Source organism: Apaloderma vittatum, unplaced genomic scaffold (assembly GCF_000703405.1).
Source record: "Apaloderma vittatum isolate BGI_N311 unplaced genomic scaffold, ASM70340v1 scaffold16464, whole genome shotgun sequence".
NCBI classification, from domain to species: Eukaryota; Metazoa; Chordata; class Aves; order Trogoniformes; family Trogonidae; genus Apaloderma; species Apaloderma vittatum.
Window position 1 is genome coordinate 1 of NW_009713372.1, and position 1,947 is coordinate 1,947.

A 1,947-nucleotide genomic window follows, 5' to 3' on the forward strand; every position below is an offset into this window, starting at 1 on the left:
CGCAGGGAGAGGCTGGAGAGGGCCATCCAGGAGGACAAGCAGAAGAAGCTCCATCAAGAGCACAACCTGAAGGCGCAGGAGGAGGGCAAGAAGGAGCACCGGGAGCGAGAGGAGCAGCTTCTGCAAGAGAAACTGTCCACGGCTGCACAGAAGAGGCTGAAGAAAGAGGTGCAGCTGCAGAAGGAGAAGAAGCTGCTCAACCAAGCGGAGAAGCTGAAGCACGAGGCCTTGCTTAAGGAAGTGGCCAAGAAGGAAGCAGAAGAGAAGGAGATGCTGAAGGCCTCCCTGGAGATGAGTTTGACAAAGGCTCAGGAGAACTATGAGCAGCTAGTGGAGAAGAGGAACCAGGAGCTAAGGGAGAAGGCCAGGCGGGAGGACATGCAGATCCAGAGAGCCAAACTGGCAGCGGAGAAGAAGGAAAGAGAGCAAAAGCAGCACTTGGAGGCTCTAGCTAGAGAGACAGAGAGAAAGCTCCAGCATGCTGCCCAGGTGGCCGAAGAGGTCGTCCAAGAAAAAGCCCGCAAAGTGGTCTTGAGCCGTCTGGAGAAGGAGAAAGTGCAGAAGATGAACAAGCAGAAGGTGGAACAGTACGAGGACTTACGGCGCAGGGAGATCCTCCTCTCTATAGAGAGGAAGCTGGAGAGGAGCGAGCAGATCTTCAAAGAGAAGAAGACTGTCTTAGAAAATGCCAGGTCTGTGGCTCGGGCATCCTTCCATGTCCGGGAAAAGGTACGGGAGGAGACAAATGTGCGCACCTTTGACAAGATGGCCTTTGAAGCAGAACTGCATGCCCACCTGAGTAAGAAATGAAAGATCTTGTCATAGATGAGTAGGGATCCATCACCGGTTGTCCGTCATAACGCATCAGAAAGCTCCTCCGCATTAGCATTTAAAAACCAACAACAACCTCCCTAGTTTCTTATTTTGAGGGAGCAGGGTATCGCACAAAAACGTGGCAGCTATTTCACATACTGTTCAAAACATGGTTTTGTTCCAAGTGTGTTTTAAGGACTGACTGCAGTCATCTTTACCGAGGGGAAGCATGTTTATGTGTCCTCCACCCCACAAGCACATGCATTAACTCAGAGAGGGCTGCAGAAGAGGCCTGCTGACACCTGTGAGTTACCAACCGATTGTCTACACCGGAGCTGACTACAGATGCACTCTTTTCAGTTGGAAATGCAGACAACAGAGACTACTGACTAAGAACCAAAACCACCCCAGCTGATTCTGGCTGGACTGACAGGCAGCTCAGTTTAAGTTGCAGGACTGCATTTTCAAAGCTGCTGCACTCCCATGCTGAAGGTGAGGAGGGCTGGAGCAGAGAATGCCATATGTCCTCAGGTGCCCCTCGCACACTGCTGATAATGAGCTAGAGAAAGCACAGATCAAGACTTCGTAACACCATGTAAGCAGATGTTATGATCAGAGCTGGGCAGAAGCTGTAGCAAAGTGCTCACAAACACAATTTCATTTATGCTGGTTGTAACTGTTGCTCCTTCTCCTTTCAAAGGTTCTCTTACAAGCATGTATGATTTATTCTTTTCTTCCAGAGGAGGGGGAGAAAGAGGGAAGTTTGTGGGCAATCCGCAGACTGATGGGTACCCCTGCAACCCACTTGTTCTTTTAGATAGAAAAATTAATGAACCTGTGGAATCTGGCTGTTGCAGCCAACATGAATTGTTTGTAAATGGAAATCTGCAGACAGATTGCATGGAGAAATTCAGGGAAATCTCAAAACTCGAGGAGACCCTCAGTCACCTTGTCCAACTTGGCCTGCCTTGAGCAGGAGGTTGGACCAGGTGTCCTCCAGAGGTCCCTTCCAACCTAGTGGTTGTGTGAGCTGTGTACAATGAGACATTCACCCAGCTCTTATCATTGTCTACAGAGCAGGGCAGCATTTATCTGTCCATTGGTGCTAACAATTGTATTCTTACAGGGCACAAG

At 49.6% G+C, this 1,947-nt stretch overlaps 1 protein-coding gene across 1 annotated transcript; it reads left to right on the plus strand.

The window, feature by feature from the left end:
• Positions 1-3: 3 nt before the first annotated feature.
• Positions 4-810, plus strand: CCDC177 (coiled-coil domain containing 177; the record flags this gene model as incomplete). Its single annotated transcript, XM_009868359.1, has 1 exon — positions 4-810. A coding segment is annotated over one exon (807 nt), but the record flags the coding sequence as incomplete, so codon positions are not given.
• Positions 811-1,947: the final 1,137 nt, after the last annotated feature.